Below are 26,245 nucleotides of genomic sequence, written 5' to 3' on the forward strand. Positions count from 1 at the left end.
CTACTCTTCTTTGAAATAACCACTGAAATGAAGATTACATACCACATTTATCTTTTGCACTACTTCTGTTGTACAAAAGTACATGGTTTATCAGTAGCTCAAAATTGTGTAAAAGTTACATGGGTGTTCCATCACTACATGAGAAATTATATGCAGAATGGTTCTGTATTGGCACATATCTATAAAATAATGTTATCACAAACAAAGATTCCAAGACTTACCAAGTGGGAAAGCGCTGGTAGACAGGCACAATGAAATAACACACAAACACACACACAAAACTTTGAGCTTTCGCAACCGGCGGTTGCTTCGTCAGGAAAGAGGGAAGGAGAACGAAAGATGAAAGGATGTGGGTTTTAAGGGAGAGGGTAAGGAGTCATTCCAATCCCGGGAGCGGAAAGACTTACCTTAGGGGGAAAAAAGGATAGGTATATACTCGCACATACACACACAAATCCATTCATACATATACAGACACAAGCGGACATATTTAAAGGCCTTTAAATATGTCTGCTTGTGTCTGTATATGTATGGATGGATGTGTGTGCGTGTGTGTATGTGCGTGTGTGTGTGTATGTGCGTGCGTGCGCACGCGAGTAAATACCTATCCTTTTTTTCCCCCTAAGGTAAGTCTTTCCGCTCCCGGGATTGGAATGACTCCTTACCCTCTCCCTTAAAACCCACATCCTTTCATCTTTCCTTCTCCTTCTCTCTTTCCTGACGAAGCAACCGCCAGTTGCGAAAGCTCGAAATTTTGTGTGTGTGTTTGTGTGTTATTTTATTGTGCCTGTCTACCGGCGCTTTCCTGCTTGGTAAGTCTTGGAATCTTTGTTTTTAATATATTTTTCCCATGTGGAAGTTTCTTTCTATTTTATTTACATAAATAATGTTATCAGTCACATAATTTTATTTTCAGTGTAATTGAAATAAATCTTATTGACTTTGTGTGACCCACAATTATTCTCTCACAAAAGAAAACTGAGAACTGGCAATAAAATGATAATTGTTAAATTATGTGGTGTCATTTATTCTTGACAAGTGCTTTAATTTACCTGGAAACTTGTGAAACTTGGAAACAGCATGTGAAGATTAAATATATCCACTATACTTTGTGTTACTTTTACCACAGGTCGAGGTATACCCCTCCAGTGTGAAAATAAAGGAAGAATTGCAAGATTATGTGAATGAAGAGGTAATTTTAAAATTTAGATGACTGAGTAGAAATAAGCACTGCTGTATTACTTCACAGCTGTGGTGAATACAGTAGAAGTAGGTGATACAGCTGTTTATTAGCATCTAAGTTTTTTCTGTAGTACTTCCAATAATGACTCATAGTGTCGTAATATGCACTCTAGAGCCAAGTATTGAAAGAATCAAAATATAGGATTTTTTCAGCATTGCAGTGTATGGTTTGAAGTATTATCTTCAAGAAGGCACAGTAGTTTGAACATAGTATATTTGCATATTTGTGAAGACAAGTAAGAACTCTGCCATGCCCTGGATTTGAGCCACAATTCCACACTTTTTTGGCCAGTTGCCTTCATGAGTAGGCTATCCACAGATTCCACCTTCACTGAATCAAATTGTCATTCTTACAATAGCCGCACTTAGGGGATAGAACAAGAGTGAGAACTCATTATACTTTTTGGAAATGACATAGAACAGATGCAAGACACAACAGTAACTTCATAAACACTGATTTACGTGAGCCATTTTGGATTTGAGAGCTTCTTTGAGGTGGGGGCAGCAGAAGACATGCTTCTACTCTACAGAAGAGGAACTCGAAACTTAGCAAGTTGGAATTATTCCATTTGCTAAACTCTACTCCTCAGATAACTTTCTTAATTTCTTTTTTATATTATGCTGATAGTAGATGCAGAACATTTACGTAAAGACCAACATTCTTATTTAGGCGATGTTCCAGTAAAATTATTTATTCATCAGTTTATTTGAGTTCTGCTAATGCCAATGGTGTAGTTAATGATTCACTGTATATGTTCCTTTAAGAGAAATCTGTAATTTACTTTATTCAGAAGCCATATGGTCGGAAACATATTGTGAGATAACAATTGTTTATTTCCAGAGTGACATAAATTATTTTAAGGCCCTCATTTCACTCTTTCAGTAAACATTTTATTATTTGTGAAAAGTCGTGAACTAAAAAGTTATTCATAATTAAATTTTCCACCACCCAGAAAATAATATTATTACCTGGATGTTTCAGTATGTTTATAATATCATAACTGTAGTTATAATTTTCTTGCTCTAATTTTTCTGAACTGGAAAATAGTTTTGCTTATCGAAGTAATTTGACAATTTAGAAAGAAAGAAAACTACTATCCTGTGAAATTTACAAGAGGCTCAGTAAATCCCCATGGCAGTGTGTGTGGTATGAATAAAATAATCCACCCAAGTTTGTTTATTTCCCAATCATCTATCACATAGATAAATCTAATTATTACCTGCTTCCTCCTAATGTCATTGCAACTAATTTTGTTTGCTTTATATAGCACTAGGGATTTAGCTCCTGGTAATTGTTACAGTAACTTCACCATGGCAGAGTCATGATTAGCTATTTTCATCTTAATGTCTCAATGTAAAACTTCATAGAGTGCATTCATCCATTCCACATTTCAATGTCAAAGTCACTAATATGAGCAGATTTGTTACAGTAACTCAGTGTGATTATTTCATGAACTTGTTTGAAAAATCTGTGTCATGATATTGTGGAAGTGACATGTACAGAGGTGACACCCTCTGTGTCCATGGAGTGTGTTTGTTCTCTGTCCAGCAGTGCATGCAGTGTCGTCACTCGCACCAAGTGGTAAACTACCAGAGGCCTATCTCTGTGCTCCTCATCAACACTCCCATTGATTGCTAAGAGCATATCCTGTGTCTATTGAAGTAGTTTTCAAATAGTCTAATTTCAACTGCTTCCTTGATCAAATAGTGCCAATAGTTTCATGCATGATCAAGAATTCTCATTCGTTCAAACAAAATCTTGTGTTCATTTAATAGGCTGCACACAACCACCACTGATTTTTTTAGATTCTGAGTTTAAAGTAAGGCTCACACTCAACACAGCAATCAGCAACAGTACACATAGACTGGCCCAAATAACTTTTAAAACACTCACAAGGAATATTATAAATTCCTATGACTCTCAGGCAAAATTATCTTTAATGGCTCACAAAATTTCTTTAATTTTACTTTGTGACTGGGGTACTGGTTTATTCCATGCCTCTTTATGACACTATGTATTATACTAGTTGTTGCACAACAGAATGAAAGCTGAACCATGTGGTGGTTTGGCTTAGTTGAATGGTGTCATGTCTTGGTTTCCCCAACAGTATTGACTAATAGTAGGGACAGAATACCTTTTCCTTCTCTACACTATCATTAATGTGTAATCTTGGAAGTAAGGTGGTTCTTGTTCAAAATAGTCCTGGCTCTGTGTATTCAGGTGTTCAGAATAGCTCTCTTCTGAGATGTATAGTGAAAGCTATGCGTGTTTGGATAAAAATCGATGTACATCACTTTGCTGTGCACAGAATGACAGTCATCCCTCTGATTTACATTCGAACAACACATCTATAAAGGGCAACTTCCTATCCTCCTCCACATCCACTCACAGAGTCCTGGGTTCGCTTCCCAGCTGGGTCAGTGATTTTTCTCTGTCCTGGGACTTGTTTGTGTTGGCTACATCATTTCTTCTTCTTTTGAGAAAGTGACAGGACTGGAAATGGAGAAGATTGGGAATTTCTACGAGTGCAGATAACCACACAGCTGAGTCCACTACAAACCAAATATCATCATCCACATGCATTGTAAAATCATGTGGGTGATGAAGTGCTGCAGTGCCTCACTGCCATTTGTCCAGATTGAAAAGTATTGTCAACATATTACCTGAAGAAGCAGGATGGACAGAAGAGAGCAGTGATCAATGCTCATTCTTCAGAACACGCCATGAAAAAGATAACTATGGTTGGTGACACTGGCGAACTTATGGTGGCTCCATCAGCCATTTCATAATAATTTCCACTGTAGAAAATATAAGTGGTCATCAAGGTATACCAAAATAACTTTAAAATTTAGAAGAGAAATGAGTGGCCAGTAGTTTTACTGTATCTTACGTTTGTACATTGTAGGAAGGGAGACCGTGTCGAGGCTGATTGTGACTTGACTTATAACTATGTTCATCCACTATATGGTTCAGCAAACATGTATGAGTTCTTAGTGTGATGTTTACAGTTGCCAACTACAGGTCTCAACAATTTAATGAATTTTTTGTCAGTTTATATGAGGTTTGTCTAAAAAGTATCTGACCTTTGATTTTCCCACACAAAATAGACGATAGCATGGCATCTCTGTACACAGTAAAGGAAGAGACCTTTATGCACATGCGTGACTTTTGTCCCCTCCTTCCAGAACACCGGTCGCTGCCTGTTGGTTGCTAAGTGAGGTGCTACACAATGTGTTTGTTAGATTACTATTTCTCTCAAGATGACTGAACGTGTTGAGCAAAGATACTGCATCAAATTTTGTCAAAAGCTTAGTGATTCTCAAAGTGAAACAATTTGTAAAATGCAGCAGGTGTTTGGAAAAGATGCGGTGGTGTAACACAAATTAAGGAGTGGTTCAACCAATTCAAAAATGGCCACACATCAGTGGAGAGTGACCATCATTCTGGCAGGCCCCAAACTACTTGGAGTGCAGCAGTTGTTGAGAGGGTACAATATTTGGTGATGGCAGGCCATTGTTTGACCATGTGGGAGATTGTCCAACAGGTTGGAGTTAGTAAAGATTCAGCACATGCAATTTTGCATGATGATTTGAACATGCACCGAGTGGCTGCGAAATTCGTGCCCTAGTTGTTGTCACCAGAACAAAAATATCTTCGTTTTGACATTGCACAGGACCTTCTGGACACCACCAACACTGATCCTGGGTTTCTGAACACCATGATAACTGGAGATGAGTCATAGGTATACGGGTCCAACCCAAAAACAAAAAGTCAGTTGTCAGAATGGAAGCATCCCGAGTCTCCAAGGCTGAAGAAAGTGCGGCAGGTGTGAAGCAAAATCAAGATGATGCTGTCTTCTTTGCTGTCCGTGAAATTATGTATCACAAATACACACTGGAAGGACAAACAGTGCCGAAGGAGTACTATCAAGATGGTCTCCAGCGACTCCATGATGTAGTTCCACACAAAAGACCAGACATGTGGACACCGAAAAACTGGCAACAGCATCACGATAATGCCCCCACACATTCATCCCACTTGATCCAAAATTTCTTGGCCAAGCATGGAATCACAGCCATTCACCAGCCTCCGTACTCTCAAGACATGGCTCCATGCCACTTCTGGTTGTTTCCAAAATTGAAGATTCCACTGAAAGGATCCTGTTTTGAAAGTAGAGAAGAGGTAATGCGGAACACGATGATGAAGCTTAACACCATTCCAAAAGACAACTTCCAGAGTGTGATTCCAGCAGTGGAAGTATCGGTGGGCTAAGTGTGTGCAAGCACAAGGGGCCTACTTTGAAGAGGATTAGGGTCCCAACCCCATCAGGTATTCGTAATATTTTTTCTGGCCAAAGGTCAGATACTTTGTAGACAAGTCTCGTACATTGGAGAGACAATAGCTCTAATAAAGTGTCCATGGTCGCCATCTTTGTGTATTTTAGGCAGACCATATAGCCTGTGTTGGACTGCGATCTGACCTCATAATGGTATCAACTGGCCTTTTTGCCAGAGGAGAGTACAGCTGTGGGGAGCTGATGAATAAGTACGTATCCATGTTATAGAAATGGCAGTGTTTGTATCCAACTGGAAACCTGCATTTACTCCATTAATTGCTAGCTGCAACATGTGCTTCTGCATCCCATATGCTGACACTAGTGGCCCCAAGTGAAATAACGAGCAATTCACTGATGGCTGTTGCCATGTGCTAGCTTAGGCAGACACTTGCTAGATACCCCAGTTTGCAGCAGGCAAAACAGGTGATGCCATGAACAGGGCAGTGACACCATTGATGCTGTGGGCTGCGACCTGCACAAGATTTGCTTGCATGAATTTCCTGGGACCCACTAATAGTGATGGGGAGCGACTGTTGCATGCATGTTTATTTGATCTGGGACATGTCATAGGTGAACAAAGGACTTCTGCTTTTGCACATAGACTTACGATAAGGGCGGTGGTCCACCAACTACTGCAGTAACTACTGTATCTGAGTCTCCAGATAAACAGGTGCTCATTAAGTCAGATGATTACGTTGAATGGAAGGAGTCAGTTGATTATTGACCACAACAGTGGCTAATACTACTAACAGTCAATGCCCAAAGGAGCTTGCACCAATCCAGTTACAGCAAGAGCTTTGGCAATTTGTAGCACATTGCCCAAGGTTGGCTTAGATGACCCTAAAGCCCTTGCATTAACTTCTCTACCAGGAGAAAGATTTATAACAGCATCCTGGATTACAAGTCTGCATATGATGTGCCACTCTGTTTACGAGAATAATGACACTTATATGCTAAGCCTTGCAAGTAAGCAGCGCATTCCGTGTATTTTTTTGTATGTTGCTTAACACATTGGTGAAATTTGATTCTGGCTACAACTAATTGGGTAGGATGATGAAAGTAACAGCCAGCAAACCACAAACATCTGAAAGGCTCTATTACTGGAGACTGAAATTGGATGGTTTTTTGCAACACTTTTTGCAGTTTATTACTAGAAGACAGTAAGCATCCACTCTGGTATTCTTGGACTTTAGACGTAACTTACAGTGAATGAAAGACAGACATAAAACTCCTAACTCTTGTTTCCCTCATTGAAGTAGACAAATGATGGAGTGGGAGGTTATGAAGTTGCAACTGTACACACACAGTTTTGCAGCTCTTGTAACAGGAATTTCTGCTGTTGCTATTGGAATTCCTCTAGCTGTTCTTACTGACAAATTGCTGCTTGTGAAATTCCCAGTGCTTTTCTTGACATTGCTGTTGTAGCCACAACTACCACTGCCACAACTGTAGAAACTCAAGATCTATACTTCACTGGATAGATGCACAGTGAAATTGTTCTCATTGCCACTTTTCCGCCCTACTACGCATAAGTTGAACACAATTTGTGGTCACTTGGAGTGACAGTGACACAGAGATCGGTGGAGCAATAAGAGGTTCTGGTTATTTAAGAAGATGGAATTCATGAAGTGAACAGATAGCCAGAAGCAAAGTCCAGAGCATAGCAAAATGATCAAAAGCATACTCAGAACAGTCTGGAGAGCAATCTGAATAAAAAATTACAAAAGAGCTTAACAAACTAAAAAATTTATAAAAATGGTGCATTTGTAAGGCATCAAGTAGTTTAAGTAGAGTGCGAGCCCATGAAAGTGAAATATTTTAAGTACTTGTCTGGCTCACAATTTTAAGCTCTCAGTAAATTTGAAAATTCATTCTATTTTTAAGATCCTATTTTGAGCCCTGTTATTCTTTATGTGAAGTATGTTTGAAATCATAAACATTCACCCTCTTGTCATCCCCACCATGTCATGTAGTCATGTAGTGATGTAGTAGTTACAGAAGTGTGTGTGTGTGTGTGTGTGTGTGTGTGTGTGTGTGTGTGTGTGTGTGTGTGTGCGTGTGTGCGTGTGTGCAAGCTTTAAATGAGTAATATTTTTCTTTTTTCAGTTACTTCAAGATCCATTGAAAATCGTAGAGACTTGTTTCGATGGGAAGGAGGATGGAGGAATGGAACTGAATGCGAGTCCATCTGAGCGTAATGTAAGTTTTCATGTCAGTATTCTGTGCTTCAGGTATGATAAGACAGTCGTGAAAAGTAATGGGCGCTTATACTTAAATTATCACAGATGGTGTGGCATTTTAAACTATGATAGGATATTATTTCTGCACAAGTTCAGTGACTGTGGTTATCTTTCTGTGCTTTGTGTAAGCTGTTATAGATGCTATTTGAGTAACACTCTTAACAAGTCTGTCATTGTTTTCCATGACCATTCTTACAATAATCTGCTTTGTTTGGAATGTATGAAATGAATGTCTTAAATTCATACTTATTACAGTGTTAGCTGTATTATGTTGTGGCAGTTCCTTCTGCTTTTATTTCTTCATTTGTTGATTGTCCTTGGTGTTGATGTAATGCGTCACTACACTGGTTAAAAAATGGGTTGTGGATTCTGATACTGACTATTATAAATTATGTAGCCGAGACTTGCACAGTTGTGTTTTGCAGTACTTTGATTTCACTGTTCTCAGGCCCCCTGCCCCCAATAATACACAGTTATATATGTATGGCCAGTGGACTGTCATTTAAACTTTCTATAAGCCTCATCAGCAGTTGGTGGTGAAACGTAACATACTGCTACAATAATTTCTTGTTGAACATCTACAAGTAGTAAAACCTAACCACAAAGTTCAGTTCTCCAAGAATAAATGGGTACCTATGGAAACAATCGCTGTCATTGTCTTTACACATGGCCTAATTGTTTAACACTTATTTCACAGTTAATTTGAAGCATTGTTGTTCTAACCAACACAGGTTACTCGTCTGAAACTCGGCCGTGGATTGTCTGTCTCATGACCAAAAATCAGGACCTTGTATATCATCGCAATAATAGATTCTGAAACGACACATTGTTTAAAGCTAAATTTTGAAAAATTACAATTAAAACTTAACTCATTCGATTAACTGAATGCATTGAAAAATTGGTTCTTTTTAACAGTTTCTTCTACTAAAATAGTTAGACCAAATTATTTGTGTAAATCATGAAATTAACAAATATAGTTATGCAAACAATGCTTTTGACAAAACTGTTAATTACTTTGGAATTAATTTAGGGCTGGCATTGCTAACATGTTTCCGACCAAAGCCAAATAGATGCTTTAAGAATACTAGCATTTTGTCTTCTAAATATTTACAATTATTACAGGATTTATATTTGTTTATATGCCAACAATAGAATTTGAGTTATGAAACAATTACTGATTTCGCCCTATAATAGTAATAGTCAAAATAAATTAGAAAATCAATTACATACATAAAACTAAGCACGAAATTAGATCTGGTGTTATATTCTTTAAGGGGACCACACCCTGCCTATCTAACCCATGTTAATTTAGGCAAGTATTTGACCCATTTCTGAAAAAAACTATTTGATGCATGACCTTAATACTTTCACTGTATGTTGCATGATGCTAATAGTCAACTGTACTAAAATGTACTTTATCCATTTTATAGTTTTTAAGAAATACTTTTTTAAATTTACTAACAAAAAATGGGGGAATATTAATGAATGTAGAAGAAGAGGTGGCTTTTTAAGTTATGCAGAGTCTCTGAAAATTTCATTCATTTATCTATGATATTTTCCGATATAATGGGGCATACCGAGCGAGGTGGTGCAGTGGTTAGCACACTGGACTTGCATTCGGGAGGACGACGGTTCAATCCCGTCTCCAGCCATCCTGATTTAGGTTTTCCGTGATTTCCCTAAATCGTTTCAGGCAAATGCCGAGAGGGTTCCTTTGAAAGGGCACGGCCGATTTCCTTCCCCATCCTTCCCTAACCTGAGCTTGCGCTCCATCTCTAATGACCTCATTGTCGATGGGACGTTAAACAACACTAACCTAACCTATAATGGGGCATATGTACTGAAAATTTCAGTTTGCAGGAAATTGACTTTAAAGAAATTTTTTTCGATATCTGTTACTTACAGTTAATTAAAACTGTCCTGCTCTGCCTCCAGCAGGTCTTCCAGCTTCTTTTTTCACCTTCCTGGATGTTTGTCTTTCTGTCTTTGCCATATTAGACGCAGACCTGTCTGCATTGGCTATCCTCATTTTATCGCAATGTTGCAGCTCAGTTATCATATTTTCACCATGATTAATTCTCAGCGTTTTCAGTACCCAACACTTTCCAATATTACCACAATTGAATGTAATAACAGCATCATGAACTTCCTAGTTTCATTGTAGGTATCTCTACAAATACAGTTTTAGGAAGGCGGTTCCAAATTATGCTGTTGAAACATTCATTTGGGTTCTGTGTTTGCCCATGCAGACATTTCCTTAGAAGGTCAGGACGAGCCAAGTCTCTGAAAATAGGTTTAATTGCTGTAACAATAGCAGCAGGAAGAGAATGCTGGTGAGAATAAGATTCTCCAGTTGCCTGAGCCCTGTTGTATTTGTACCATGAATTTTCTCCTGATGGACACAATCCATTTTATAGCTTATTATCAGTAGAGAACTTATGGAAGAATATGGCCCAAACATCTCACTTCATTGCTTCCAGATTGTCTTTATTTCTCCAAATTGCCTGCCCCTAGTATACCTGCAAGGTTTCTATTTCAGTTTTAGTCAACCAACTCTGTCCGGTCAACAGTTTTCCATTTTTGTATGCCTTACTATCACCATTGCCCAAATATTTGGTGTACCGTACGCCTCTTGTATCTACGTAGTGATGAACTATTTGTTGTTCTACATGACTTCCATACTGCCACTTGTCCCTCTAAAATTAGCCACACAGCTGTGTTCTTTATGTTCACTGACTACTGTATATTATTTGCAATATTTAGACATTATCTCCCCATCTAACAATTTACTGGTGTCTACACTCGTGGCAATCACTACTCCATTCAGAGAAGTATGTCCTCTTTTCTGCCAACTTCCATCAAATGCAACTGCAATATCTAAACATCGATAATTTTCTTCCACTGCTTCCCTAGCAACCAGTTTCATGCTTTACTCACTGACCTCACATACAGCTTTCTCTAATATTGCAGTCATTTTTTCAAATTTATTTGGTGGTTGATGTAAGTTCATCACTGAACAACATGTTCTCCCTGCAGCCATCTCCTTGCCAATGGGTCTTAAGGCATAAACTAATCTAGTATTGATTGCATAAGGGCCACTTGAATCTGGTTTTGAAGAACTCAGAAATGAAATCACAACTGAGCATTTTGTGCAAATTAAATCCAAAGCAATTGCTAGGTCTTTTTTCCCACTGGCACTCTGGCACTCTCACAAATGTTCATACGTAATTCACCACACTGTCTACATTGTACAAATTTAGAAATTACATCTGATATCTCAAATTTATAATGATGTTACTTCACCCCTTGTCACTTAACAGTAAATTCGTTGAAATGGTGAGAGCTTCTTTTATGATCCACTCATTGAATAATTACAATTAGAAACATCGTTGCCAGGCGACATAACCTCTGTACAGAAAACTTTCTAAACTTGTTTCCTCTAAATTGTCATTTCTTGAAAATGCCTTTTTATTCCGTCATGTTCAATAAACACAACAAAACACATGTAAACAAGCACTGCAAACGTAAGTATAACAACTACTCACAATCACACTTGAACAAAACTGACCACGTGTTTGAAAGTGTGTTGTTTGCAAACAGCAGAAACAAAAGAGTACCAACTGTTGCATTCCAAGGATAACCAACACACTTGGGAGTGAAAAACCCCTAACATGCAGTGTAAGGGATATAAAGATCTATAATACATGCAGAAAACTGGGCATGGACATAAATACAGGTGGTAGGAAAATGTTCTTTAAATGCTCAAAAAAAATTTTTTTTTCTTAGTTAAATCTTTTTCAGAGTACTTAAATAACGCCTTAATGTATTGAAATATTATGAAAACCGAAAATCTATTTTTTTTACCTGAACCACGGTGTGGTCCCCTTAAAACTAAGGGGGGCAGTCTTTCTCTTTTATGAAAATGCAGACAATGTTCATGTATGTTAATGGTAATTAGTTGAAACTAAAAAAAAATGAATTTAAGATGGCAAAGCTAGAGGGGAATTAAAATTATCCCAACTTGCTTCGTCATGTCACCCACTCATTGGAGTGACCAGATAGATATTGCTAATAGCTAAATGGGCAGTTCACTAACAAGTGACACCAGAACTTGAGTTTAAAATCTAGACACACAAAAATATTTCATAAGAAATTCTATCAAAGAGTACAGTCCATATGTTTTTTCAAATTTATATGTATGTGAACTGGCCATACGAAAATCCCCATACAAAGTAATTACATAAAGATCACAAAATATCTACAAGTTATACTTTTAACAAAATTTATGCATTTTCATCATAAGAGATGTCCTTTTTGGGTAAGCAAAGACTTATGTTTTAAAACACATACCACGTGGTACAACCACTGCCTTGCTAAACAAATTAAATCCTCATGGGTTGAAAAAAAATTAGATTACACTGCACATTGCAGTTCACTTGCTCAGTGCTGAGTTTTTTTCACAGGCACTTTCAATTTTTCAGTGAGCTTTTAAACACTTTCTCTCCCAGCTGTCCACGCCTTCAACAGGTCCAAGTGGCAGTTAACCAGGAAATGCACTGCTGTCAGTTCCCTTGGAGGTGGTTCTCCTCCACCACAGTACATGGAAAAATGAGACAAAATACCCTACTTTAGTACACCTAACTCAAGTCTAAAAAAGTTTCTTAACACTAATGGCAAATGATAGTCCTTACATCATAAATTAAATACATAGTTTTCATAACATTACAATAATTAGTGACAAATCTGTAGTACAAAAGGTACAGACAAGAAAAATTTTAAAATCAAGTGTATATCACACTACAAAACATTACTCTTAAGTCATAACTGTCTGAAACTGGTTAAACTTGAAAGATTTGGTCTCTCTTCCATTTGCAGAAATAGCAAAAATTCAAGATGTGCAGTAGCACAAAGTTACTAATCATCACGTACTGAAAAAAAAGTGTCACCATTACATAACTTAATTACTATTTAAATCAAAATTAAGGGGGCTGGAAGTTGTACCAAATCCGTGCCCTACTTCTCTTCTCAACTCTGAGTACTACTCATTCAAACAGAAAATTAAATCCTCATCAAATGTCCCAAAAAGGGAACTGACAGCAAGAATATTCACATCAGCATCTATCAGTTAAGCATCTATCAGTTAATCAGCCAAATTTACTTTTCTTCAACCCATATTACCATTTTAAGCTCATAATTCCTCAGAACACAAATAGAAGTTTTCAGATAACATATCGATACAGTGATGCATCATTGTATTATTTGTAAATATTGCTCTTTCTGTTAATCTCTCATTCCCAGGAAGGAGGAGCAGGAGGAGTATCAGCTCATAAAAAGAACCAGGGTTCTTCTGGTACCCTGTATAGGGCCTCCTCTCAGGGTACTGGTGAAGACCTCAATGGCATCTGCGGCGGATGGCTTCGAAATGGTGTCGATGGCGAAAGAGGCAAACCTATAGTGCTATAGTGTCTGTACTCCAGTGGAATGGATACAAAAGGCGTCTGACTCAATGTTAGGGGTGGCTTCATTTAAACCATGGAAGGCAATCGGAATCCACCACTGCTATTTTCCCAAGACAACCTCATGGATTTACTCAACCTTAAATTACATTCTGGACTAAGTCCTCTAGTCACATCTCTGAGGGAGGGCGGGGGGAGGGGGGGGGGGCAGGGGGTTGACAGGAGCCTCGGAATGCAAAGTTCAATCTGAACCATCCACCATCCTTGCAAAGTGTTAAAAGGATAGCGACCTGGAATGTGAGAGGTCTCTTACAGACAGGAATACTCGCTATCGTGGAGAGAGAAATGGATCTTAATGTGCTATATGTACTTGGACTCAGCGAGACACTGGAGAGGATGTGACCACTTCATGACTCAAGCAAAGAAATATTAGTCATTTAAGGTGACTTTAATGCAAAGATAGGTGAGATTGTAGATGATGGACACATGGGCTCTGTGGTTGGGCTTCATGGCCTGGAAGTGAGAAATGAACGTGGGTTGTGGCTACTGGAATTTTGCATGAATAACAACTTATCTGTCTGGCATACCCTCTTTCAACATCACCCACAGCGTCAATGCACATGGATTTCTCCAGGGAATAGGGTTAGAAATCAGATTGATTTCATTTTGGTGAGTCAATGCTGGCGTACTTTGATCCTAGTTTGCAAGACCTATCCTGGAGCAGACTGTGGTAGTGACCAATTCATGTTGTATATGATAATGAAGATAAAACTGAAAGTGACCAAAAATAAAAGAGTAAGGCAGATTCATCTGACTGACAATAATAGTCTCAAAGAATTTTGAGAAAGAATAAGACCCAAACTCCAAAAATTAACAAAGGAAGGAGTAGCTCACAAAATATGAAACAAAATGAGAAACATGGTCAGTTCATCTCTCCTTGAACAGGTTACTAAGACCCCTCAAGTGAAGAATACCTCGATATCGAATAACACTCTACTACTCTTCGAAGAACAGAGCCCTCTAAAGAAACATGGCATACAAAGTGCACAAGATGAAGAAGCATACAAGGAACTTAGCTGCAAAATACAGCGCAGCTGCCGAATTGACAAGACACAGTACCTCACCACTATTTGTGATGACATGGAACACCATCAAAAATTAAATGAAACACATGATCCATTCAAGAAGGTAAACAGCATCACCCGAGAGTTCAAACCATGCTCGTGGATGGCAGAAGATATAAATAGCACTATTATTAGTGACAAGCAATTAGCAATAGCTAGGTGGAGACAACATTGTGAAACACTGTATTGCAAAGGAAACAACATCAGAGAAGAGAACATTTGTATGGAATCTGATATTCTGTACAGTGAAATTGAAAATGCCATCAAGCATCTGAAAACAACAAATCCCCATATATAGATGGAATTTCCAGAGAAATACTGACTGCGATGGGAAAGGAAGGCATGCATGCCATAAAGGCTCTGAGCACTATGGGACTTAACATCTGAGGTCATCAGTCCCCCCATGCATGCCTTACATATGTAACAAGGTGTGGAAAACCGGTGAATGGCCTATAGACTGGACTACATCTGTCCTAGTTCCTCTGCATAGAAAAGGATAAGTTAGGGACTGCTCCAACTATAGGACCATGGCATTAATATCACATGCTAGTAAAGTCATCCTGCATATAATAAATCAATGTCTAAAAAAATTTCTGCATTCTCAGATTTCCGCAGAACAAGCGGCTTTTGTGTCAGGTGAAGGTACTTGAGGCAGCCTTGAAAAATGTTGAGAATTATGTGTCCCTGCTTACATCTGCTTCCTAGATTATAAAAAGGCCTTTGATAGTGTCATGTGGGATAAGTTGTGGCATGTGCTCAACTAGTCTGTGGTTCCAACACACATGGTATCCTTACTCAAAGTCTTTATAATAGCCAATACCATAACCATAAAAGTAGATGGTGAATACTCAGAATTTTTTGATGTGACAAATGGTGTCAGACAAGGTTGCACACTGTCACCTCAGCTCTACAATATCTATTCAGAGTGTGTAATCAGGAAAGTGCTGGATGGCTGGGACGGTGGGATTTCAATTGGTGGCAGGAAAAGCAACAACTTACACTTCACAGATGATACTGCACTCATAGCAGGAAGAGAAAAAGAACTTGGTAATCCGTTCTCAAGAGTGTGAAATATTAGTCTAAACCTTGGCCTAGAGATAAACATGAAAAAACTAAATGAATGGCTATAAATTGACAAGGCGGCAATTAAAACCAACTTACAGGGTGCTTAAGGAATTTGGAGATAGTGATTATATATATCTAGGCTCTCAGATCAATTGCACAGAAAAGTGTGATAAAAAGATAAGATGACAAATCAGTCTTGGCTCAGCTGCTATGGTCAAACTCACTAAGATATGGCAGAATTGGGCAATGTCCAAGACAACGAAGATGTGCTTGGTAGAAGCATTCGTGTTTCCAGTATTCTTATATGGATGCAAGACCTGGACTGTGAAAGGTAGTGGTAAGAATAGCATTGATGCCTTCAAGATGTGGTGTTGGCGGAGGTTGCTATGTATACTGTGGACACGAAAAAGAACTAATGTTTCACTAATAGAAGACCGTAAATCACATGAAGGTTATCTTCTCGTGCCAGTTAATGATACCTTCAGTTCTTTGGGCAAATCTTGAGAAGGAAAGGGGATCATTTTGAGAAGACCATTGTGCAGGGAAAAATTGAGGGCAGAAGACTACGTGTGAGAGCAGCAAACAGATGGCTGGATCAAGCGAAGATGATTTCCAGCCTGCCTCTGCACATAATATAAAGACAGGCTGAAGATCGTAGTGGATGGAGGCATGTAGTTTCAACTACATAAGAATGGATGAGGAAATATCACGACACTCAGCAATGAGTAAAATGACTAATGAGAATGAGCATATGAAAATATGCAGCATGTATGTGGCTGCACCTCAAAGATATTTCCAAAACATTTTATTTTTCTCTGAGTTTCGTTTTCTAAAGGGCAGGATTTTCTACACCAGTTTATAAAACAATAACCATTCTAAGGATTGATAAGTTTTACAGTTCCGAGAAAAAGTATACTGTCCCTTAACAGGGAAAAAGTATATTTTCACCTGGGAGAAAGTGTATATATAACTGGGAAACCAGATTTTTTGTCCGCCTATATACCCTGTAAGTATTCCTGATGTCTTAAAGGGAGACAGACATGTTTTTCTTTTCCTATCTTCCGTTGTTGCACTAGTGTGTGACATCAATATGTTTTGTGACATCATGAAATACAATGAATTTTGAACAGAAGAAATAGATTGTATCATCACAAATCTTGCATCATCTTGTATTACTAATGGTAATCAAAAAAGAAAAATACATAAATTCTAGTACTTCACTTTTTGCTGTGAAGCTATTATGATTGACGAGAACCACTGCATTCTTCAGGGTGGCATCTATCACAAAACATCTTCAAAGCATAAAAATTTTGAGTACTACAAGCAACATACTATGTCATGTATGCTTAAAATTGCTACATCATGAAGCTGACATGCTACAGAAGCAAAATTTAACCGACAGGAAGAAGATGCTGTGATAGGCAAACGATTAACATTTCAGATCATTCACACAAGGTTGGCGCTGGTGGCGACACCTACAACGTGCTGACATGAGGAAACTTTCCAACCGATTTCTCATACACACACAGCAGTTGACCGGCATTGCCTGGTGAAACGTTGTTGTGATGCCTCATACACGGAGGAGAAATACATACTATCATGTTTCCGACTTTGAGAAAGGTCGGATTGCAGCCTATCGCGATTACGGTTTATCGTATCGTGACATTGCTGCTCGCATTGGTCGAGAACCAATGACTGTTAGCAGAATATGGAATCGGTGGGTCCAGGAGGGTAATACGGAATGCCGCCTGGATCCCAATGGCCTTGTATTACTAGCAGTCGAGATGACAGGCATCTTAACTGCATGGCTGTAATGGATCATGCAGCCATGTCTCGCTTTCTGAGTCGAAAGATGGGGACTTTTGCGAGACAACAACCATCTGCACGAACAGATCGACGATGTTTTCAGCAGGGACTATCAGCTCGGAGACCGTGGCTGCAGTTACCCTTGACGCTGCATCACAGACAGGAGCACCTGCGATGGTGTACTCAACAACGGACCTGGGTGCACAAGTTGCAAAACGCCATTTTTTCGGATGAATCCAGGTTCCGTTTACAGCATCACGATGGTCACATCCGTGTTTGGCAACATCGCGGTGAACGCACATTGGAAGCGGGTATTCGTCATCGCCATACTTGCTTATCACCCGGTGTGATGGTATGGGGTGCCATTGATTACACGTCTCGGTCACCTCTTGTTCGCATTGACAGCACTTTGAACAGTGGACGTTACATTTCAGATGTGTTACGACCCGAGGCTCTACCCTTCATTCGATCCCTGCAAAACCCCACATTTCAGCAGGATAATGCACGACCGCATGTTGCAGGTCCTGTACGGGCCTTTCTGGATACTGAAATATGGATACTGAAAATGTGCGACTGCTGTCCTGGCCAGCACATTCTCCAGACCTATCACCAATTGAAAACGTCTGGTCAATGGTGGCCGAGCAACTGGCTCGTCACAATACGCCAGTCGCTACTCTCGATGAACTGTGGTATCGTGTTGAAGCTGCAGGGCAGCTGTACCTGTACACACCATCCAAGCTCTGCTTGACACAATGCCCATGCATATCAAGGTCGTTATTATGGCCAGAGGTGGTTGTTCTGGGTACTGATTTCTCAGGATTATTCACCCAAATTGCGTGAAAATGTAATCACATGTCAGTTCTAGTATAATATATTTGTCCTATGAATACCCGTTTATCATCTGCATTTCTTCTTGGTGTAGCAATTTTAATGGCCAGTAGTGTAATCAGGAAACATATGGAGAATGTCACATTGTGAGCAGTGAGGCAGCAGAGCAGCTTGAGCTGTGAAAGAGTCATGAAAGTTTGCAGAAGTGTTTGTAGGGCGATCCCACTGCTGCGGTGTGCAGCTATGCTCATGCCAATGTAGATGCGCCTGATTTGTAAACCCTTTTGAGAAGACAGTAGGGGATTTGACCTGCGAAGAAGCTGCAATTCAAACTATTGCCTATTCTTTAATTATTCGTGGCTCTGGAGATGACTTGGGGTTTTCATCGAGCAGCAGCAGCAACAACAACAACAACAACAACAACAACGGCAGCTTAGCGTTATCGTTGGCTACTTTCTTAGGTGTCCGCACAGCTACAACATTGTAAGACTGTTAAGCGAAAAATTATAAACTTACATTGACATTGCCCGGCAACATTTATGTCACAAAGTATGAATAACTTGAATAATAACATGCAATTGCTCAAGCCTGTAGGGCACCTGTCTTGTCATTGTCCTGAGACATTATTACCAAGCAGGGTGGGTTTCCTTTCCATGCAATCACAATGTGTCATAAGAATATGTAAATTGATTAAATATTTATTATCAGTTTTTTGTTTTTTCTAATGACCAGTTTTGGTCCAAATTTTCTGCCTCAGTAACTGTTCTTTTTTGTATTACATGACTGAGGCTACTTAAACTAAAATTTCACTGGAAAAACTAATAACTAAAGATACAGCACAAATTAAGATTTCACAATTTCTTTTATTCTGTATTTAGCTTAGTGAGCGACTTCATCTGTCTTGGCATATATTTTTTTTTTTTTTTTTTTATTTTAAAAGTAAAACCAATTGCTCGTTTGCATAAAGTAAAGTTAGTTCAATCTTTCACTACTCGAAAGTAAATTGCTTGCTTTTTCGAAATTTTGCATTATGTTATACTGAGGTTTCTGAAAGAATTTTTGACGTGAAAAGTTTAAATTAAGCCAGTCATCTATTTAACCAGTAATTTCATTTAACTTTACTTTCAAAATTTAGTATTCCAGAATAAGTAACTGCAAACTCAGTGCTTTCTGATTCGTGTATTTTCTCATGAATTGTGCAGTGGAAAAGCATGACAATCTTGTTGCCACACCAGTGATTATTGCTTAAATCTCTTTGCTATTACTTTTCTCGAGGTGCTGGAGATCCATTACCGTAGTGAGCTGGTGACCATTGAATTATCCCCTTTTTAGTCAATCGGTGTTTACTTTGTGTTATCAGTGATTTTTCTTGTAAATATTATGTTGTACCCTTTTTCCTCCGTGCTGTTTGTGAGCGATTGCACTGTACTCCACCTATGTTCTAGTTATCATCAGTTTCTTTCCTTAAGTGCAGAATAGATTCTTCCTTCAGAAATGTCTGTTTTACACTTTCCTCCAACTAACCAGCTTTATTTTCTGTTGATAATGATAGCCATACTCACTGTAAAATTTCATTAGGCATGTGTGATCATGATCAATGACATAACAATCTAGTAGTACGATTAGGGAGGGGGAGGTTACAATAGGGCAAGAATTTTGCGGAAAACTGTGTGTGTGAAAGCATTTTCTTGAAAGCTGGAGCCTGCAGTTGATTATGGATGAAGTCGTGTATTGTAATAGCTTCAGTTCTACTTGGGATTTCCCTTCTCTGTGTAATGCGAAAAGATTACTTTTTTTTCATCAGTCTACTGACTGGTTTGATGCGGCCCGCCACGAATTCCTTTCCTGTGCTAACCTCTTCATCTCAGAGTAGCACTTGCAACCTACGTCCTCAATTATTTGCTTGACGTATTCCAATCTCTGTCTTCCTCTACAGTTTTTGCCCTCTACAGCTCCCTCTAGTACCATGGAAGTCATTCCCTCATGTCTTAGCAGATGTCCTATCATCCTGTCCCTTCTCCTTATCAGTGTTTTCCACATATTCCTTTCCTCTCCGATTCTGCATAGAACCTCCTCATTCCTTACCTTATCAGTCCACCTAATTTTCAACATTTGTCTATAGCACCACATCTCAGATGCTTTGATTCTCTTCTGTTCCAGTTTTCCCACAGTCCATGTTTCACTACCATACAATGCTGTACTCCAGAAGTACATCCTCAGAAATTTATTCCTCAAATTACGGCCGGTATTTGATATAGTAGACTTCTCTTGGCCAGAAATGCCTTTTTTGCCATAGCGAGTCTGCTTTTGATGTCTTCCTTGCTCCGTCCGTCATTGGTTATTTTACTGCCTAGGTAGCAGAATTCCTTAACTTCATTGACTTTGTGATCATCAATCCTGATGTTAAGTTTCTCGCTGTTCTCATTTCTACTACTTCTCATTACCTTCGTCTTTCTCCGATTTACTCTAAAACCATACTGTGTACTCATTAGACTGTTCATTCCGTTCAGCAGATCATTTAATTCTTCTTCACTTTCACTCAGGATAGCAATGTCATCAGCGAATCGTATCATTGATATCCTTTCACCTTGTATTTTAATTCCACTCCTGAACCTTTCTTTTATTTCCATCATTGTTTCCTCGATGTACAGATTGAAGATTAGGGGCGAAAGGCTACAGCCTTGTCTTACACCCTTCTTAATACGAGCACTTCATTCTTGATCGTCCACTCGTATTATTCCCTCTTGGTTGTTGTACATATTGTATATGACCCATCTCTCCCTATAGCTTATCCCTACTTTTTTCAGAATCTTGAACAGCTTGCACCATTTTATATTGTCGAACGCTTTTTCCAGGTCAACAAATCCTATGAATGAGTCTTGATTTTTCTTTAGCCTTGCTTCCATTATTAGCCTTAACGTCAGAATTGCCTCTCTCGTGCCTTTACTTTTCCTAAAGCCAAACTGGTCGTCACCTAGCGCATTCTAAATTTTCTTTTCCATTCTTCTGTATATTATTCTTGTAAGCAGCTTCGATGCATGAGCTGTTAAGCTGATTGTGCGATAATTCTCGCACTTGTCAGCTCTTGCCGTCTTCGGAATTGTGTGGTTGATGCTTTTCCGAAAGTCAGATGGTATGTCGCCAGACTCATACATTCTACACACCAATGTGAACAGTCGTCTTGTTGCCATTTCCCCTAATGATTTTAGAAATTCTGATGGAATGTTATCTATACCTTCTGCCTTATTTGACCGTAAGTCCTCCAAAGCTCCTTTAAATTCCGATTCTAATACTGGATCCCCTATCTCTTCTAAATTGACTCCTGTTGCTTCTTCTATCACATCAGACAAATCTTCACTATCATAAAGGCTTTCAATGTATTCTTTCCACCTATCTGCTCTCTCCTCTGCATTTAACAGTGGAATTCCCGTTGCACTCTTAATGTTACCACCGTTGCTTTTAATGTCACCAAAGGTTGTTTTGACTTTCCTGTATGCTGAGTCTGTGCTTCCGACACTCATATCTTTTTCGATGTCTTCACATTTTTCCTGCAGCCATTTCGTCTTAGCTTCCCTGCACTTCCTATTTATTTCGTTCCTCAGCGACTTGTATTTCTGTATTCCTGATTTTCCCGGAACATGTTTGTACTTCCTCCTTTCATCAATCAACTGAAGTATTTCTTCTGTTACCATGGTTTCTTCGCAGCTACCTTCTTTGTACCTATGTTTTCCTTCCCAACTTCTGTGATGGCCATTTTTAGAGACGTCCATTCCTCTTCAACTGTGTTGCCTTCTGCGCTATTCCTTATTGCTGTATCTATAGCGTTAGAGAACTTCAAACGTATATCGCTATTCCTTAGAACTTCCGTATCCCACTTCTTAGCGTATTGATTCTTCCTGACTAATGTCTTGAACTTCAGCCTACTCTTCCTCACTACTATATTGTGATTTGAGTGTATATCTGCTCCTGGGTATGCCTTACAATCCAGTATCTGATTTCGGAATCTCTGTCTGACCATGATGTAATCTAATTGAAATCTTCCCGTATCTCCCATCCTTTTCCAAGTATACCTCCTCCTCTTGTGATTCTTAAACAGGGTATTTGCTATTCCTAGCTGAAACTTGTTACAGAACTCAATTAGTCTTTCTCCTCTTTCATTCCTTGTCCCAAGCCCATATTCTCCTGTAACCTTTCCTTCTACTCCTTCCCCTACAACTGCATTCCAGTCGCCCATGACTATTAGATTTTCATCCCCCTTTACATACTGCATTACCCTTTCAATATCCTCATACACTTCCTCTATCTGTTCATCTTCAGCTTGCGACATCAGCATGTATACCTGAACTATCGTTGTCGGTGATGGTCTGCTGTCGATTCTGATTAGAACAACCCGGTCACTGAACTGTTCACAGTAACAGACCCTCTGCCCTACCTTCCTATTCATAACGAATCTTACACCTGTTATACCATTTTCTGCTGCTGTTACCCGATACTCATCTGACCAGAAATCTTTGTCTTCCTTCCACTTCATTTCACTGACCCCTACTATATCTAGATGGAGCCTTTGCATTTCTCTTTTCAGATTTTCTAGTTTCCCTACCACATTCAAGCTTCTGACATTCCACGCCCCGACTTGTAGAACATTATCCTTTCGTTGATTATTCAATCTTTTTCTCATGGTAACCTCCCCCTTGGCAGTCCCCTCCCGGAGATCCAAATGGGGGACTATTCCGGAATCTTTTGCCAATGGAGAGATCATCATGACACTTGTTCAACTACAGGCCACATGTCCTGTGGATACACGTTACGTGTCTTTAATGCAGTGGTTTCCATTGCCTTCTGCATCCTCATTTCGTTGATCATTGCTGATTCTTCCGCCTTTAGGGGCAATTTCCCATCCCTAGGACAAGAGAGTGCCCTGAACCTCTATCCGCTCTTCCGCCCTCTTTGACAAGGACGTTGGCAGAATGAGGCTGACTTCTTATGCCGGAAGTCTTCGGCCGCCAATGCTGATTATTTATCAAAATTTAGGCAGTGGCGGGGATCGAACCCGGGATCTAAGACGTTTTGATTATGAATCAAAGATGCTACCCCTAGACCACGGGTATCCTTCAGATTACTTATGTAATTGTCAAATGCTGTTCTTCACCCGTCAGTAAAAGGATATGCTCAAGGCTTAACATAATGACATACACTATGGCCAATAGATGTTTTAGTGAAAATGTTAGTATTCTGGTGCCATCGACAAAGAGCCAATCGTATGATGACCACTTTGCTCACTGTATGATTCAGTAATGTAGAGAAATGGCTCCATTGTTACATACAGTCGCAAAAATTTTTCCAAATACTGATGATATGTTTCTTTTGTGAGTTGTCCTGATTTTATGGCTGTTGTGTACACATTATGTTGTCTACCACTAATTGGTTTAAGCCTTGTTGGATTTGAGGACCATATTTGCCTCTGACAATAAGAGGAACAAATACTGTTGGTAACAGTTTTTTGGAAAGTGTTAATCCATGTCAGTTGTGGTGATAAATCTCTCTTTAATACTACATCTGATGATAAACAATACAACAAGTATTTGAAATGCTTTCTTCTTTTGTCTATAATTACATCATGATGGTAGAAAAGATATTGAACTCACATATGTCCATGACAACAAAAGAGAGAGGGGAAAAAATACAGGAGACTGGATTTGAACACATGGTGCTAAAATTCAAAATTGTATTTGGGGCAGTTTGTTTCCAACTCACCGAGATATACATTACACAAGAGAACTGATACTGTCTCAATGAAACTTTGATTGAATTTTTCAGAAACTATAGAGTGTTGGCACCTAAGCCTAAATAGGCATCCCCTCATGTTCACCCTGCTAAGCTTTCACTGCATCAGACAGCTGACTACACTATTTTGCCCTGTAAGTTAATTAGGCTGACTGTTGCCCATGTATCTGCCTAAAACTCAATCAGTAGACCATCCACCACCAGTGTCAATGGAATGCACTCAGTCTATGCTTGTAGGGCATTGTAAGCAACCTCCAAGTCCTGCAGAAACCCTGGGACTCTTGAAGGCCATCCTGCAGCATGACGGCTGTCATAAACAGATGCCAAATGGCCTCCTTTTGAGCATACCTTACACGTGGAGCCTGTGAATAAGCAAGCCTGTCTAATATGCACCAAATGACACTCATGTTAGGACTGCCAACTTTCTCTTTGAGCAGAAACGGGTGCGGAGGAAGAACAGTGCTGGATATCCGACCAACATCATGAATGGGGATCACAACTTTTTGACATACTTGTACCTACTGAGATTCCTGCAGGGAAAGGCAGGTAGTGTTTGTGATATCACCACATGTTGTCATTGGTGTCATTGCACAGTTACTTGACAGAAGGCAAGGTTGGCTGGTCAGCTGCACAGGGCACCAGGGGTCTGCTTACTGTGCAAATCTAATTTCTCCCCCTGTCAGTTGTTGGAAAGCACATCCATTGCTGCTACCATAGTACATGTGATTCAGCAATCAGGTTAACCTCATCTAAAGGAGGATCTGACAAAGCCAATGCCCTAGTTTGCACCTCGAGATCACATGTTAGATGATCACATTTGTATATAGTGAGTCCGTATATGAGGTAGCACATTTGGGACACTTGAGTGAGAGACATCGAGGTGTTTTGCAAAGGTGAGTTTCTTGAGCATGGTAGAGGGTTTCAAATTTTGCACTATTTTGTAGAACCTCACACTGCTGGATACTAGCAAGACAGCCATATCAGCTAGGTTAATGATACACCTTACTCAACAGTGCAGCATGGACTGAAGCAGGTGCTTGCCCCACATTTGTGTACAGTCTTTGAATCTGGCTCTCAGTTGAGGGCAGCAGAGGAGCAGGGAGTTGGAACACCAGTGTAGAGACTGGAAAACAACTAGCATGCAGATCCCTGAGGATGGCGCAATGTGCAAGTCATGTGTGTGTTAATGACATCAGCTAAAGAACTGGCTGATCTGACCTATAGCTGCCAACAAGTAGACACCCGGGTGAGCAGTTGTGCCTATACAAATGGAGCGCGCACTGCCCCAATAGCCTCTTGCACTGTTGTGCTGCATGACCCACGCTAGCCCATCTGCTCCATCTGTGTGTCAAATTGAGGGACACGAAATAAAATTTTTATATCAGTGTTTAAAATACTTAGTTGTTGTAGTTAATTGGTTTAAAATATAAAATTTTGTATATTATATGTTCAGCTGTGCATAAAAACGAATAACTTTTTGAGATGTTATGCTGTTACATTGGGTTACAAAAGTAATCACTATTGATAGCTGCGTTGAATGTGACAGAAGTACAGACACAAGAGCTATTACACAAATGTTTTAAGTAGGAATCTATAATGATAAAACTGAATTCCATGTCATGGATTAATGACAAAAGAGTTTGATCACTATCTCTCTGTAATGAGTGATGAAGAGATCAATACCATGTGAAACAAAATCCCATACCCTTGGAAACCCTGCAAGGAGCACTATAGATGACAAATGCAAAATACAAATAAAGAAATGTGTGGTCTTACAGTAAAAGTGTCTGAAAGTATTTGCTCTTTCTCCCTCCAAGACTCAAATGGGAATGGGCTTCAAGAATGAATAGTTAATAGCAAATGAGATGCTTATATACTATATTACTTAGAGAGACATATATGTTGATGTCAGTTTTAGAGAACTTTGTAACACAGATAGTTATAAAACAGCTATTGGGTCACATATAAAAAAAAGAATTGCTCACATAAAGTATGACACACAGATCAACATCTTATTATGTCACTATATTCCTAAAGGATGCCATTTGGATTCGCTTTGTGAGTTTGTGATTTTTACAAATTTGAAAAAATTCATAGAAGAGTTTTTAAATGAAAATGCTCTTTCCATAATAAAGCATTTTTCCAAATATTTTCCGGTCTGTTTTGATGCCTTCTCCCTGTTATTGCCTTTAGTTTCGTGGGGGTTCCTGTTACTTGGCGAGTAGTAGTTTGATCTAATTGTTATTTTGTTCTGGCAGATAACTGTACATTGCAGATGGCAACTACAGAGAGCCATTATGTATCCTACTTTTCCATGTTACTTACATATCAATAGTTAAATAATTTTTTACCCATTTTCTTTT

General features: G+C 39.2%; 1 protein-coding gene and 1 non-coding gene across 3 annotated transcripts in view; both read left to right on the forward strand.

The window, feature by feature from the left end:
- The window catches only part of LOC126295274 (zinc finger protein 596-like), a 128,143-nt gene that overhangs the window by 15,268 nt on the left and 86,630 nt on the right, over positions 1-26,245 (forward strand). For both annotated transcript variants that reach the window (XM_049987702.1, XM_049987703.1), the window contains exons 3-4: positions 1,130-1,192; positions 7,686-7,778. In XM_049987702.1, coding sequence (XP_049843659.1) covers positions 1,130-1,192; positions 7,686-7,778 — 156 coding nt within the window. The remainder of the gene's footprint in view (positions 1-1,129; positions 1,193-7,685; positions 7,779-26,245) is intronic.
- On the forward strand, positions 9,399-9,471 carry Trnaa-ugc (transfer RNA alanine (anticodon UGC)). Its single transcript has one exon. It is a non-coding gene; the product is annotated as a tRNA-Ala (tRNA).

Source organism: Schistocerca gregaria, chromosome 11 (assembly GCF_023897955.1).
Source record: "Schistocerca gregaria isolate iqSchGreg1 chromosome 11, iqSchGreg1.2, whole genome shotgun sequence".
NCBI lineage: Eukaryota > Metazoa > Arthropoda > Insecta > Orthoptera > Acrididae > Schistocerca > Schistocerca gregaria.